Source organism: Arachis stenosperma, chromosome 4, assembly GCF_014773155.1.
Source record: "Arachis stenosperma cultivar V10309 chromosome 4, arast.V10309.gnm1.PFL2, whole genome shotgun sequence".
Lineage (NCBI taxonomy): Eukaryota > Viridiplantae > Streptophyta > Magnoliopsida > Fabales > Fabaceae > Arachis > Arachis stenosperma.
In genome coordinates, this window is record NC_080380.1 from 51,786,790 (window position 1) to 51,800,815 (window position 14,026).

The window sequence follows — 14,026 nt, forward strand, 5'->3', positions numbered from 1 at the left end:
TTTATGTCACTAGCATGACTACCTGATCAAATGTGGAGGAAAGTGGGATAAATGGCCGATACTACTGGAAGGATTCCTCTTTGGATAATAGGTACTGTAACTGGTATTCCTGTGATCGGTTTAATTGGTATTTTCTTTTATGGTTCATATTCCGGATTGGGTTCATCCCTGTAGTAATAAGATGAATTGAGTTTGCAAAATGAACGTGTAAGAAGAACTCAACAGGGATCCACTCTTTTTGTTGATGAATTCGAGGGGGTCCCGTTGAGTTCTTAATAAGAAGAAGATTTCTTATTCTATAAATGACTCAATAGATAACTTTTTTCAATGTTTCAAAAAAGTCCATTTCAATTTTTTTTAATGTTTTTTAAAAATGAACTTTATTTTTTGATTAAAAAAAGTCTTTTCCAGAGGAAAATTTCTTTCAATTTAAGTTGAAAGAAAAGTAAAAAAAGAATAAAAGGGGAATCATTTGATTTACTTTTTCGGGATATCGCAATGGAAATAATATGAATTCTGTTTAATTCTATCGTAATATATTCTTAATTCTATTCTATCTTTATTCCCTTTTTCTATTCGAAATCTTATTGTTGGGTCAACCCCCCTTCTTTTGTTTGTCCACTACATAATGTGGTATACTGTATTCATTAAGATGATATTTTATCTTATCTCATAAAGGTTCCGCTCAAAGAAGGGAATCAACAAGTATTATTCTATCTAAATAGAATAGAAAAGATTTTCTATTTCGATATTTTGCTACAATCAAAAAACAATCGGACTCTAGGAAAAGATAAAAAATAAAATCTCTCCTAGAATCTCGTTTTCCCTATTTTTATTTCTACTGTGCTTAATATTCTCCAACTATTTTTCTTATATTACAACAATAAAGAACTAATAATTGTTTTCTATTGTAGGACATTGAAATCTGAAAACAGTGACATAATCATATTGCTCTAATTTATTAGGTTGAAAAAAGGCAAAGTAAAATAGTCTTCTTCACTATATATACTATGACTGACTAGTACTGCAGTACAAGGAATTCTCTAAATACGGTAGAAAAAGACTCGAAAGAATCAAAGGTTCGGTCCTTTTTCTTAAATTTTTGATTATACAGAATAGAACTACAGTACAGAATTTATCGACTAAAATTTAGTTCTTTTACCGGCTTAGGCTTAATATGTTCATAAATTCGCGGACCTGTAAATTAGAAATTCATCTCGGATAATTGCACCTTCTCAAATTGTTTCTTTTTAAGAACCAAGAAGATTTATGCCAAAATAATCGATGCCAAGAAGAACAAAAGACCTTGGACACGTAACGGATCTTGAAGTACTATTTCTGCATCCCCCTGACCAAATCCACCCACATTAGGATTACTCGTTAATGGTTGATCAAGTTTGATAGATTCACCCTCCGAAACAAGAAGTTCCGGTCCTGGAGGTATAATATCAATCACTTCACGTCCATCCGATGCATCCGCTATAGTTATTTTGTATCCCCCCTTTTCTTTTCGTATGATTTTTCTTACTATCCCCGCTGCTGTAGCATTATACACAGTATTATTACTCTTGCTCCCGTCGGGATAAATTTGACCCCTCCCCCTGTTCCCGCCTACATATATTGGATATTTTAAGAAGTGAACATCTCTCTCAGTAGCGGGATTGGGGGAAAGGATAGGAAATGTGATTTTACTATATTTCTAGCCGGGAACAGGACCTACCACAAGAATATTTTTTTTTTGTGGGACGATAGCTTTGAAAAGAGAGATTACCCAGCTTTTCTTTAATCTCGGGTGAAATACGATCGGGGGGGCCAATTCAAAGCCCTCCGGTAAAATAAGAACAGCCCCGACATTCAAAGCCCCCATTTTACCATTAGCAAGAACTTGTTTGATTTGCATATCATAAGGAATTCGAACAACCGCTTCAAATACAGTATCGGGAAGTACCGTTTGTGGAACTTCAATATCCACGGGCTTATTAGCCAAATGGCAATTGGCACATACAATACGACCTGTCGCTTCTCGCGGATTTTCATATCCCTGTTGTGCAAAAATGGGATATGCATCTGAAATAGGTGCTCGAATTAATATATATATTATGAGCGATACGGAAATGGATCGAGTAATCTCTTCCTTTATCCAAGAAATGGCATTTCTAGTTTGCATGGTCCAATCATTGATCCTGAAAATTCAATTTCTACAATAAATTTTGGTAGGTCACTGGCATTGTTAGTTCCCTATCCATGATTCGGCTATTTACTGAAAAACTATTCCTGGAATATGGGAAGAATCTCTTGGGTGGTGGCGATAAAGAAAAATATTGGAATGTTGTTTAGCTTGCTTTTGTAAAATGTAAAAAATAAAAATAACAAACTTTCAAATTTGACCTAACCCACAGATCTTTTTTTCAGTCATTCATTGAATGATAAATCACGACAAGTGATGGAGATACGCGATTTAAATAACGGAAAATCCAATATTTTATAATAGTATCTAAAATGACTGGAAATGTGGAAACAAGACCAGATATAATTTGATCATTATGAGCAAATCCAAAATCTTTCTAGAGAGAACCAATCATTAGTTCCCACCCATGGGTCGAATGGAATCTTATACATAAATTTGTTAATAAAAGAATGGAAAAAGCTTTTATTGTGTCACTTAAGTTATATAGGAATTCTCGAACCTATGAGTTAAGAATAAGAAGTTCTTGATTACCCAGACTGGAATAACCACTTAGAATAACAAAACTAAGTATGTTTGTCGAGAAATGCAAAATTGCATGGATACGATCCTCGTTGTGCATCGTTATCAATTGGATGGTTTCTTTATATATTTTGGTACGAAGATTTTGTGAACGTAGTTCCGGGTATTCCTTTAGCATTTCATCCAAGAGGAATAGTTCCTTGAATTCTATGAATTTTTTTAGAATAATCTTTTCTTGAATGATATTCAAGAAAATTTCAGGTTGCTTAGTATTCCACCAATTAGTAACCCAAGATTCCAAACTTTTTTGAAATGTGAAAGAGATGCACCAGGGCAAAAAGACTATAGGTGTAAGATATCGAAGGGGAATGAATGCTTTCTTTTTTGCCATTTTTCGTCTTTATTTAATGAACGAACTCAGCTTCGGCTTTATCTCATCCGTCAACTATATAGGATGATAATAATGTTTCTATCAAGCATAAGTTCTATTACAAGTCATAGAAAATCTATAATCTATTCCCGCGTTTTTTTTTATTTTCAATTCGGGAATTAGTTCTTGAATTTAGAAACAATAAAGAAATAGACTAAAAATCGAAAGAATCCACTGCCAATTTTGGCATGACGAAAAAATACAATATTATTTTCTTTCATCAAAGGACATCAATTACTAAAATTCGAAGCAATTAGACCTTTTAATGAATACACGGAGGAACACTTTGCGTAATGAATATTAGTCGGATTTCGAACCCAAAGAGGGCCCCTTCTATCAAAACAAAATCTCTTTTTCCGAAGAAAGCATTCATTTTTTCAGTTTCATTTCTTTTTTTCAAAGTAATTCAATTGGTACACGCAAGAAATAGGCCAATTCTGCAGCTTTTTATTCAATTTCTCGTGAAGTTAAATTCTCGTCAATACGAGTCAGGGGGATGGCCCCCTATCCTATGATTTCCATATAAAGGATACGACGAGTAGAAATACCCTCTTTAACTTCTATTCTGATGGACTGAATATCTTTCATAAGAAATCGAATAAAAATACGACGATTTTTTCCAGGAAATCCCCAACGAAAAATACACACTATTCCCGCTTTTTTATCGAATCGATCATAACCACTACCCACATTCCACCAAATTGTACACCACAAATATGAACTAATAAAGAGACCCGCGATTCCATAGAAAGACATCACGATTCCTTGTGGAAAAAAAAGAATTTGCTGAGACGGAAATAAAGATAACAAATTCCTACCAAGATAACTGGAAATTCCAACCAATAAGAACCCCAATGAACCTAAAAAAAGGATAAAGGCCCAGCAGAAATTGCTAGTTTTTCGAGACCCCGCTATAAGTTCTACCCATATACGTTCTGATCGCCAACTCATATTAGATCCAGTTCTGTTTTATTGGAATTGTTAGAATAAATAAACCAAACCCAAGTAAATGAATTTGACTTGATTCTTCTTTGTTTCCGAAGTAACTCTCATCAACTAGCACTATTATGGTGTAAACCTTTAGGAGTGATTATTCATCAAGTTGCTCCCTGATCTAAAAAAATATACTTGATTTGTGCCTATTGTCCGTATCTAAAAGATCTTGTTCTTTTGAACATAAAGAAATAAAGAAGCCATTGCAAGTGCCGGAAATACTAGGCCCACTAAAGGCACAAAAATGGAAGGTAAGTTTATCATAGAATGGGTACCTCGATTTAATATTTGTACCTGCTATATATAATTATTAATTATAGAATATTGAATTTATATATCGCATTTTTTTCTTATATTGTTATAAAGATAGTCTATAATCAATAGAATTCAAATATACTTAGTATGACTCAATGGATCACTTTTTTCGATAAGTATTTTTTATGGATTCTACTCATCCTATTCCTATTAACTGAATATATATATTCAGTTAATAGGAATAGGATGAGTAGAAAAGAGTATATTGAGGAGTATAAAATAGAATCTAATTCTATATATAAATAATATATTATTAAAATAATAAAAAATAGAAAGAATGAATGTAAAACGTAGAACTAAAAAAATGGATTGATTTCGCCTTCTATTTCCGCAAGGAACATAGGTATGATAATACACTTTTAAATTTTTTTATTTGGAAAAAGAAAAAAAATCTTTTAAGTTCTGCTAAATTTTTCACAAAGGGAAGAAAGCATGGAGCTGAAATAACTCACTTAAAACCCCTTTTAAAGGATTACGCGGTACGATTGAATCAAATAAGCCCTTTTGGAATAAATATTCAGCTACTTGTGAACCTTCGGGTATTGTCGTATTCAACGTTTGTTTAATTACTCTTTTACCAGCAAATGCAATGTAAGCATCGGGTTCGGCAATAATGATATCGCCCAACATGCCGAAACTGGCGTCACCCCACCAGTAGTAGGAGATGTAAGGATGGATACATAGAATAACCTTTTATTTTTTTGATACTCATATAAAGCAGAAGATATTTTAGCCATTTGCATCAAGCTCAGACTTCCTTCTTGCATACGTGCTCCTCCGGACGCACATACTAGAATAAGAGGTAAAAGTTGATTGCCAGCATGTTCGACCAAACGGGTTATTTTCTCGCCTACTACAGATCCCATACTACCCCCCATGAACTGAAAATCCATGATCCCAATTGCTACAGGAATCCCGTTTAGTTGACCTGTGCCTGTTTGAACAGTCTCAGTTAATCCTGTCTTTCTTTGATAAGAGTCCATACGATTCTTATAGGATTCGGATTCCTCTTCCGAATGAAATTCAATGGGATCCATAGAGACCATGTCTTCATCCATAGGATTCCATGTACCTGGATCAATCGAAAGTTCGATTCTATCTGAACTGCTCATTTTCAAATGATATCCACAGTGTTCACAAATATTCATTTTTGATTTAAAAAATTTCCTATAATTTAATCCATAACAATTTTCGCATTCAATCCATAAATGCTTGTATTTTTGAGTTTCATCGAGATCTTTAGAATCCTCTCTTTTAGTTAAATTCTCATTCGTGATAGTTGTTTTTATGGAAGAACCCTCGCTTTCACTACTATTTCCGCCCTTACCACAAATAGAACTCTCTTGTTCCATATCAATAGCATCATTGGGATCATCTTGCTCTTGGATTGATAGATGTGGGTGCTCTTCCATGGATGGTGGTGATGGGATTGGTGGATCATTATGTGGTTGAAAAGGAAGTGCACTAGAGCTTGAGGGTTGATTGTTGAAGGTATTTGGTGGTCCGATTCGGGCTGCGAGAGCTTGTATAGTAGAGTTTAGATCGGTAAATGTTTTCTCCATGGAGGTTTGGGGTGGATAGGAGGGTTCATTTGTTGGGAGAAGGGGTTCATGGTAGGAAGGTGGTTCATCTTGATAATGATAAGGAGATGGTGTATGTTGAGGTACTGGTTCTGTGTATGGTTCATTTGGCTTATAAGGTGGTTGGTATGGTGGGTACGGGTTAGGATCGTATGAGGGTGTCTGGTGGTAAGGGGCTCGTGAGTATGGTGGTCCAAAGCTATATTGAGGAGGGGGTTCATAGGCGTATGGAGGTGGTTGTTGCCATAAGGGTTGATTAAATCCTTGTGGCTCTTTCCATCTTTGATTGTTCCAACCTTGATGCCTGTTCCCATTATAATCTCCTCTTCCTACAACATAGTTGTAATCAGACTCATAGCCAAAGGGGTGAGAGTTCATAGTAGTAGAAGAAAATAAAAACAAAAACTAACAAAAAGAAAATATTTTGAAAAAGATATGATTTTGAAAAAGATATGATAGGATTTAGAAAAAAGATATGATTTTTGAAAAAGGATAAGGTAAGATTTTGAAATAAAATATAATTTTTTTTTTAAAATCTGAAATATTTTTTTTAAAAAATATTTACAATAACCAATAATAAGGGACACGTTTGCAATTCCCCGGCAACGGCGCCATTTTGAAGAACTGAAGATTGTCGGTTTAGAAGTTATAGTAAATTCTCGTTGTAAGTATAGTTACTAAACCAAGCAATCAACCTTTCTTACAAAAGTTTTGGTTGTCACAAGTAACAAACCCCTTTGAAATTGATAACCGAGTATTTAAACCTCGGGTCGTCTTCTCAAGGAATTGCAAGGAGGTATGTCTTATTATTGGTTATGAAAAAGTGTGTTTTGGGGTTTTGGATTAAGGTAAAAAGTTAGTTGAATGACAAGTAAAATAAAATAATAATAACTGGAAAATAAACCTTTGGCAAGGTACAAGAACTGGAAGTCCTATCCTTATCACTTGTGATGAGAATTGGATTTTAATCCCACTTAGTTAACCTTTACTAAACAAAGGAAGGTCAAGTGGACTAATTAATTTGATACCTAAAGTCCTAGTCTTTCCTTTGGAAAGGCTAGAGTTATTGGAACTCAAATTAATTAGCAACTCCCAATTTCAACCACTACTTTATTTGACAGCTCAAGCGTCACCAATTACTCAACCAAAGCCAAAGGGAAAAATCCAAATTATTTATATTATAAATAAAAGAAACAAATCATAGATCTGAAAATACCTCAAATTATATTAATTATAAAATCAATCCAAACATAAAGAGTTCATAAACTAAATTGAGAAAATAAAAGGAATATTGAACCTGTGATTGAAGAAGTTGAATTCCTAATCCTAATCCTAATCCTAAGAGAGAGGAAAGAACATCTCTCTCTAAAAACTACATCTAATCCTAAAATTATGAATTATGAGAGCCTCCTCATGAATGAATGGATTCCCCCACTTTATAGCCTCTAATCTGTGTTTTCTGGGCCGCAAACTGGGTCGAAAACAGCCCAGAAATCGCTGGAGAAGAAATCTGCCACGCTGATTTTCATAACTGCGACGCGTCCGCGTGGATGACGCGTTCGCGTTGCCTAGCTTTTGGGCAACTATGACATATTATATATCAAATCGAAGCCCCGGACGTTAGCTTTCTAACACAATTGAAACCGCATCGTTTTGACCTCTATAGCTCAAGTTATGACCGTTTTAGTGAGAGAGGGTCAGGCTGACAGCTTTGCAGTTCTTTCAATTTCTTGTATTCCTTCCGCTTTTGCATGCTTTCTTTCCATCCTCCAAGCCATTCCTGCCCTATAATCCCTGAAATCACTGAACACACATATCACTTCATCTAATGGTAATAAGAGAGGATTAATATTAGCAAATATAAGACCAAAGAAGCATGTTTCCAATCATAGCACAAATTCTGGAAGGAAAACGTAAAACATGCGATTAGTATGAATAAATGGGTAAAGAGTTGATAAAAATCACTCAATTGAGCACAAAAGTGAAAAAGTGAAAAAGGGAAAATTACATTTTGGAGGGAAAGAAAACACTCAACAAGCGTGACTTCTTAGATGGCATGTGGCTGGCGCTCTACCGGCGTGTCACGTGCCCTTCAAACTAGCTTGGCGTGCCATGCTCAATCCTTCAAGTGGCACGCTCATCGCTCTATCAACCTTGGCGTGCCACGCCTTTGAACTCAAGTGGCATGCCATAGTGGAATTCTTGTGTTGGCGTGCCATGCCTTCGAGCTCAAGTGGCACGCCCTTTGCTTTTTCCACTTTCCTTTGCCTTTGGAAACTTGAACTGGTGTGGCACGCCCAGGGTCTGGCGTGCAACGCCCTTGTTGTGTGCTTGGCTAAGCTCCTCTGGAAAGTTGCACTAGCGTGGCACGCCCAGGGTCTGGCGTGCCATACCCCTTTGTGAGTGAATGGTTCCTCTGTTTGGTGTGGCACGCCACGAACTCAAGTGGCACGCGCCAATGCTTCTTTGCCCTCTGAATGACACTGGCGTGCCACACCTGGTTGCTCAAGTGGCACGCCTAAGTGAAGAATAGTGAATGGTGTGCCACGCCTTCGATACCATGTGGCATGCACCATGTAATTGGCCTCTTCCATCCTCTCTGGAAACTTATACCAGCGTGCCACGCCTAAAGGTTGGCGTGCCACGCCCATGATCTTGTCTTGTTCCAGTAGTTGGCATGCCATGCCTCGGCCTTCAAGTGGCACACCATAGTCACATGCTCAGATTGGCTTGCCACGCCTTTGACACCAACTGGCACGCCTAGTCCTTGCTCATGTTATCTTGTGCATTGGTGTGCCACGCCTGGTTGCTCAAGTGGCACACCTAAGTGAGGTTGAGAGGTTGGCGTGCCACGTCTTCGACTTCAAGTGGCACGCCCAGTCTTCAATTGCCTTCAGCCCCTTCTCTGGATCATTGTACCAGTGTGCCATGCCATGCTGCTCAAGTGGCACGCCCATGTATTTGTGCACTCATCAAGCTTGGCGTGCAACGCCTGGGTCTTCAAGTGGCACGCCAAAGTGACTTTTTGGAGCTGGCGTGCCACGCCTTCGACACCAAGTGGCATGCCATAGTGGAGGTTCTTCTTGAGATGGTGAGTTGGCGTGCCACGCCCCTTTGCTCAAGTGGCACGCCCATAGTAGTTGATGGGTCAGGCGTGCCACGCCCCTTTTGTGTCCTCCATTTTGCTTTCTGAAATTTTGTACTAGCGTGCCACGCCCAGTCCCTGGCGTGCCACGCCCACATGCATGCTTGGATCTCCCTTCTGGAATTTAGTACTGGCGTGCCACGCTTAGCTCCTTGCGTGCCACGCTAGTGCATTTTTGTGGCGCTTGCTCCCAAGTGGCATGCCAGTTTCACACGCCCAGCTTCTTGTTTGTCTTCTTCCCATCTTTGATGCCTTTTTCACCTGAAATTTAGCACAACTTATCTCAAAGTAGTATACCATAATATTCATCAAATAATGCATGAATTGTACTGATCAAATGAGATTTGTGCTCTTTTATGGCCTTCTTTATGTAAGAAAGAAGGGTAGATAATGCAAGTCATCAATGAGGTATGGGAATGCTAGCCTTGCATTGGTGGAAGGCTTCTCAGCTCTCTTGTACAATTCTTGAGGGATCACCTCATGTACTTCCACCTCACTCTAAATCATGATGCAATGGATCATGATGGACCTTTCAATAGTCACTTCTAACAGGTTGCTAGTGGGGATGATAGAGTGTTGGATGAATTCCAACCATCCTCTAGCTTTGGGCTTGAGGTCAAGCCTTCTTAGTTGAATGGGCTTGCCTTGGGAATCCTTTTTTCACTATGCTTCTTCCACACAGATGTCTGAGAGTACTTGATCCAGTCTCTAATCAAAGTTTACTCTCCTAGTGTAAGGATGTGGGTCTCCTTGCATCAAAGGTAAGTTGAACGCCAACCTCACACTTTCCGGGCTAAAATCTAAGATTCTCCTATGGACCATGGTGCTCCAATTCATGGGATTTGGGTTCACACTAATGTAATATTTTTTTGTGACCCTTTGACGATCGGATTTTTGATGGTATAGAAATTCACAAATAAATTCTCGTTGCAAGTATAGTTTCTAAACCAATCATTAATCCTTTCATACAAAAAGTTGTTTGTCACTAAAACAAACCCCTGAATTTATAAACCGAAGTATTGAACCTCGGGTCGTTCTCCCTAGGAATTACAATAAAGTGTCTTGTTATTGGTTGTGAGTTATTTTTGGGGTTTTGATAAGAAGCATGAAAGATAAATGGCAAGAAAATAAACTAAAGCCTAAAAAGGTCTTGGCAAGGGTTGGTGGTCAAGAATCTCTATCCTAATTACTAACCACAATATGAGAATTGGCAAGGATTAATCTCATTAAATCATCCTCTAACTAGTAGTAAAGGAAAGTCAAATGAGCTATATCAATCCTAGTCCATAAGTCCTAACTCTCCACTAATTCAATTAGTGAGAACTAGAGTCAATGGCTCCCAATCATCAATCACTTGGACATTAGTAACTCAAGAGTTCCTAAGTTACCTTTCCAAGCCAAGAACATAAAACTCTACTCTAAAATCCAACCAAGCATTCCATCAAACACTTGGAAGGCACAAAAGGAAAGCATAGTAAAATTGCAAGAAAAGTAAATCTACACTACTCAATTGCAAGGAATTAAACAACAACAAATCAAATGAACACAATTATTATAAAGTACCTTGATTGAATTGAAAGAGAGTAGAAGAAACAAAAGTAGATCTACAACAAAACACAAGAACAACATAAAAGGAATTTACAACAAAAGAATGGAAGAAAGATGAATGTAACTACAAGGAATTGAGAGATAGAGGTAGAAGAAAGCAAAGATTAAAACCTGGATCTAAGAACTAAACCTAATCCTAATCCTAATTCTAGAGAGAAGAGAGAGCTTCTCTCTCTAGAAACTACCTCTAAACTAATCCTAATGTGTGTAATGTGAACTAATGAGTTGCTATCCCCTTTGCTCTTCAATCCTTGGCTTTAAATAGCATCTTTGGCGCCAAAGTTGGTTAGGATTGGGCCCCACAACCCTTCAGAATTCGTTGGCCACGTTTTCATTAAAAAATCATAAACCAACACCGACGCGTACGCGCACATCACGCGTGCGCGTCCATGGGGTGATTCGCAGGTGCGCGCAAGCGCCAGGTGCGCGCGTGCGTCCATGGGCGAGTTCAACTTCTTTGACTTTTCATGATTTCTCCACTTTGCATGCTTTCCCTCTTCACTCCTTTGATCCATTCCTAGCCTTTTCAATCTGAAATCACTAACAAACAGATCAAGGCATCTAGTGGAATCAAAGGGAGATTAAAACCATCAAATTAAGGGTTGAAAAGCACGTTTTCACATCTAAGCACAAATAAGGAGACAATCACAAAACCATGCTATTTCAATGGATAAATGAGGGTAAAAGGTATTAAAATCTCTTAGAATCAATGCAAGACAAACCGTCAAAATGGGGTTTGTCAACCTCCCCACACTTAAACCAAGCATGCCCTCATGCTTAAACCAAGAATGAAGTAAAGGTATGGCATTTATTCAATGGGAACTAAACTATATGCAACCTACCTATATGCAACTATCTAAATGAATGCAATTGCTTGGTCAAAATAAATCAATTCTCAAGAAGCATATATGCACAAGGGCTAAGGACTAGCAAGTCTAATCCACAATTGAATTGAGTTATTAAATATTTTTATAAACTTGCATGAAAAGAGATGATCATAGGTGGAAACATGTAATTGAGCATCAAACCCTCACCGGTAGTGTTTGCACTCTATTCGCTCAAGTGTTTAGGGTTGATTCACTCAATTCTCTCCTAATTATGCTTTCTAAGATTTGTTTTTCTTCTAACAATCGACATATATTTCATGCATGCATACAAGTATCATGAGGTCTTTTCTTTGGTTGTAATGGGGCTAGGGTCAAGGTAGGATGCATATATGGTTAAGTGAGCTTGAAGTTTGAATCTTTGATAAGCTTAGACTTCCCACCTAACCTATGACATCCTATACAATTAAGTTCTAACCTAACTACCCATTCTTCACTTTTTCACATACTCATGCATTTTCTTTTCATTTCACAACACTTATGCATTGATTTTATTGGACTATACTCTGATTTGGGGCATTTTGTCCCCTTTTTATTCCTTTCTTTTTTTTTTCTTCTTTTTCTTTCTTTTTCTATATATTTTTTTTCTTTTCCATATTATTTTTTTTTCTTTTTCTTTTGTTTTTCTCATTTTTTCTATATACAAGAATCTCAATGCATAAGGTTTTACATTTGATCAATACATGAGTATGTACCCAATTCCCAATATTTTCAATAACAATACAAAATTACCCTTTTATTCACCCAATGTCCCAAGGTTCCCACACTTGAATGATACTCACACACTTCTAGCCTAAGCTAATCAAAGATCCAAATAAGGACATTTATTGTTTTTCGCTTTAAGGCTTGTAATGTGCTAAAATTAAGAACAAGTGGGTTAAGCGTTGGCTCAAATTGGCTAACAAAGGAATATAAAAGGTTGGCTATTTGGATAAGTGAGCTCAATGAAATGATGGCCTCAATCATATAAATGCATGAATACACAAAATAATGGACATAAAGAATCAAACAAATCAAAGATTACAATCATAGAAAGAGAATAATGCACACAAGAAGGAAAAATAAGTGGTTATAAGATGTAACCACGCCATTAGGCTCAAATCTCACTTGCTTGTGTTCTTAGCTCAAAAACATGGTCCACAATATATATAATTCAAGCAAGTTCTATGAAAGTTTTCACTCAAATCAATTAAGGTGCCCTATAGATAGAAATCTTAAAAATTTCATTATTTTGACTAGCTTATTGTGTATACATATGCAAAAATTAAGAGAATGCAAATAAAAATCCTAAAATCCTAGAATGAAATGCAAAAGTGTTGAGATTAGAAATTTGTCACCCAAAATCGTCGAACGGTCGGACGACCTCCCCACACTTAAAAGTTTGCACCGTCCTCGGTGCACTCAAAGATGAGCAAGGGGGTACGACGACTCTCCGGATTGCTACGTGTTCTTAGTCTTGCTTCCGTTATTGCTTGTGGTGCATTCATCATGAAAAACAAAAATATAACACCATAAGGTAGGGTGATACAAAAGCAAGGAAGCATAATTGTTGGAATGAGGTAAATCACTAGAATTGAGTGAGTGAATTAGTGTGAATTAGTGAATTAGCATAATTGGTGCATTAGCATAGAACTCTTGCACTATTAGGATCCCAACCTCTTGGATGGGATTGGTTAGGACTTCCTAACCTCTTCTCCGGACCTCTCTTTGGATTTCCGGATACTCATTCTTCTTGAGCCTGAAAGGGACCTCATGGATCACTTTCTTCTCTGCCATTACTTCATAGAAGTGGTCTTGGTGGGCTTTGGTGATGAATTTTTCATTTCCCAAGATTCAGAGGTGGCGGCTACTGCCTTTCTTTTCCTTGTTCAAGAGGATTCTCCAACCTTGGATGCCATAAGTATGTTGGTATTAATTTATTTCTTTCATATGGTATAACAGTGACCCCTCCTTTCTTAGGAACTACTTGTACTGGGCTCACCTAGGGGCTGTCTGAAATGGGGTAAATTATCCCTGCTTGTCATAACTTCAACACTTCTTTTTGGACCACTTCATTCATTGTTGGGTTTAGTCTTCTATGTTGCTGTCTTGAGGGCTTACCACTTTCCTCAAGGAGGATTTTGTGCATACACATTGAAGGACTAATCCCCTTTAGATCTGCAAGTGTCCATCCTATGGCGTCCTTGTGTTGCTTCAGCATATGGATAAGTTCCTCTTCTTGTCCCTCATTCAAGCTTAAATTAATGATGACTAGGTATGTGTTGTTTTCACCCAAGTAGGCATACTTCAAGCTTGGAGGTAGGGCTTTCAACTCTAGTTTTGGTGCCTCCACTTCCTTGTTACTTGTTTGGTTCAACATGATTG

General features: G+C 37.4%; 1 protein-coding gene and 3 pseudogenes across 1 annotated transcript; all 4 read right to left on the reverse strand.

Moving 5' to 3' along the window:
• Nucleotides 1–1,251: 1,251 nt before the first annotated feature.
• LOC130974266 (cytochrome f-like) lies at nucleotides 1,252–2,227 on the reverse strand (annotated as a pseudogene).
• A 105-nt stretch (nucleotides 2,228–2,332) lies between these two features.
• LOC130974267 (chloroplast envelope membrane protein-like) lies at nucleotides 2,333–3,371 on the reverse strand (annotated as a pseudogene).
• Nucleotides 3,372–3,461: 90 nt separating this feature from the next.
• On the reverse strand, nucleotides 3,462–4,610 carry LOC130974268 (photosystem I assembly protein Ycf4-like; annotated as a pseudogene).
• A 104-nt stretch (nucleotides 4,611–4,714) lies between these two features.
• On the reverse strand, nucleotides 4,715–5,797 carry LOC130974980 (acetyl-coenzyme A carboxylase carboxyl transferase subunit beta, chloroplastic-like). Its single transcript, XM_057899815.1, is given in 2 exon segments — nucleotides 4,715–5,086; nucleotides 5,089–5,797. Coding segments are annotated over 2 exon segments (936 nt in total). The 3' UTR covers nucleotides 4,715–4,859.
• Between the last annotated feature and the right edge of the window lie 8,229 nt (nucleotides 5,798–14,026).